Here is a 2,500-nt window from a genome sequence, read left to right as displayed (position 1 = left end):
AGGTGTGTGCAGTAAGGAAAATAAATAAATGCTCCTGATTCATTATTCAGAAATTGAGGTGTAGTGGTAAATTATTAAATAAGCATACTTTACTATGTTATGTCTACAATCTTTTTTTTTTTTTCTTCATTTTATTTGATTTAATTTCATTCGATTTAATTATATTGCATTTTACTGCAGGGCTGACGGGGGTTTTCTGTGCCATTAATATCTATAATTAGGTCATATTTGTCATACAGCACAGTATTGCATCTCATTAGGTTATGATGATATGACCTGATATTTGGCCGGGAAGTGTGAAAAGGACATGCAAATGATCAACAACTCAACTCAAACTCTAAAGCTGCAGGCAAAAAAAAATGAATGCAAATGTCTCCAGCGAATCTCCGGCTTTGGATTTTTGTAAGGCGCGGCCTCTCTTGCGAAACATCAGAGGTCAAAAAGCGCTTTGAAATGTCACTTTTAGTCAAGATACATATAAGGATGTTGACCTCTGGTACGTGTAATTTAATGCAAATTAGGAAATTCAAGGCGTGGATGAAATTCAAGGCCACATACTACTAATAAACGTCATCTGTGTCTTCATTAGAGATATAACTTACTGTAATCCGAGTCTTCGACCCCGCTGTCATCTCCCAGCACAATGCGACTCTTGGCCCCCGTCAGCACGTGCTGGTACGCATGCAGGCTTCTTTTGGGGGGGGCCTGCAGTTCCTCCACCACATCCTGGAACTCTTGCAGCAAGTCGTGCAGCTCCGTTTCCATTTCTGCTCGGAAAATGTGACGGCATGTTTAAGAGCAATCACGTGACCACACGTGAGGTTACTTCAATCTTCGGCAAACAGAAGGTCAGGTCTCATAGCGTGGGTTTGTCTTAAAAAAAGACCACATTAAATATAGTAAATATACTAAACCGTTTGGTCTAAAACGTTCATTTCAGAAAACTGAAATTGAGACTTTTGACAAGAACAAGAAAGTTTGATCATATTACGCCTATACTGGCTCGCCTGCACTGGCTTCCTGTCATACTTGCCAACCTTGAGACCTCCGATTTCGGGAGGTGGGGGGCGTGGTCGGGGGTTGGGCGGTGGGCGTGGTTGGGGGCGTGGTTAAGATATATATAAGAAATACTTGACTTTCAGTGAATTCTAGCTATATATATATATATATATATATATATATATATATATATATATATATATATATATATATATATATATATATATATATATATATATATATATATATGTATGTGTGGGGAAAAAAATCACAAGACTATTTCATCTCTACAGGCCTGTTTCATGAGGGGGGGTACCCTCAATCGTCAGGAGATTTTAATGGGAGCATTCGCATACCATGGTTTATATAGGGCACAGAGTGGGTGGGTACAGGCTGGCCTAGGGGCGTGGTGATTGGCTCATGTGTTGCCTAGGAGGTGTTTCCGTCTATGGCGGCATGTTGTTACAATTTCGCTGCGCTTGTTGAGGGATGACAGGTCTGGATGGTAAATAATAAACAGTTTCTCTTTCAAGCATAGGTTGCATCTTTTATTACCACTATTGTAAGGTGTGCTGGATGCAAGAATTTGCCATGTTATTGAATATTCAACATTATTAGTCTTTGAGGTCCCAAATGTGTTTGCTGAGTTCTGTGGTATTTCGCAGGTTTTTGTTCCTGAAAGAAGCTTTGTGATTGTTCCATCTGGTTTTGAATTCTCCCTCGGTTAATCCTACATATGTGTCGGATGTGTTAATGTCCTTGCGTATTACCTTAGATTGGTAGACAACTGATGTTTGTAAGCACCCCCCGTTGAGGGGGCAATCAGGTTTCTTTCGACAATTACATCCTTTGTTGGTTTTGGAGTCGCTCTGTCTGAGGGCCGACGGCTCATTTGCAATTGTTTTGTTGTGGTTTGAGATGATTTGTCGTATATTGTTCATGCAGCTGTAGCTCTATTTAATGTTGTTCTTGTTGAATACTTTTCTTAGGATGTTGTCTTTGGGAAAGTGTTTGTCAATCAGATTGAGGAATTTGTGTCCAATGTTCGTTGAGACGTTTTTGCTGTATGGGGGGTTGTACCAGATGATGTCGTTCCGTTTTCTGTTCTTTTTTGGCTGGTTTCCTGGCGTGGGTTCATAGGTGAGGGTGAAATTGTATCCGCTTTCATCAAGGGCTTTTTGGTACGGGGGGGTTGCTTGGTCAAATTCAGCTTTGCTAGATGACAGCATCGATAGCCTTTTATTGATTCCGGTAGGTATTCTTTTCGTGGTGGTGGGTGGGTGGTTGCTGTCATGGTGCACGTATTGGAGTGTTGTGTTGGGTTTCGTGAATGGTTGGTAGCTGTTATTTCTCAGGTTGAAAGTGACGTCAAGGAAGTTGACGGTTTGCTTGTTGGCTTCAATCGTGATCCGTAGGCCGTTCTCTTTGAAAATTTGGCATATGCGCTTCTTGGTATTCTTGCTGCTCCTTGGTGAGGCGCGACACACTGCCAGTCCGTCAT

The 2,500-nt window shown here is 41.3% G+C and overlaps 1 protein-coding gene across 1 annotated transcript in view; it reads right to left on the bottom strand.

Annotated features, from left to right (window-relative positions):
* Positions 1–2,500, bottom strand: part of LOC133575232 (regulator of cell cycle RGCC) — a 24,325-nt gene that overhangs the window by 12,610 nt on the left and 9,215 nt on the right. The window contains exon 2 of the mRNA XM_061927814.2: positions 603–767. Within this exon, the coding sequence (XP_061783798.1) occupies positions 603–767 (165 nt within the window). The remainder of the gene's footprint in view (positions 1–602; positions 768–2,500) is intronic.

The sequence above is a fragment of the Nerophis lumbriciformis genome, linkage group LG35, assembly GCF_033978685.3.
Source record: "Nerophis lumbriciformis linkage group LG35, RoL_Nlum_v2.1, whole genome shotgun sequence".
Lineage (NCBI taxonomy): Eukaryota > Metazoa > Chordata > Actinopteri > Syngnathiformes > Syngnathidae > Nerophis > Nerophis lumbriciformis.
The sequence above is the reverse complement of the archived record's forward strand: the minus strand, read 5'-3'. Positions and strand labels throughout refer to the sequence as shown.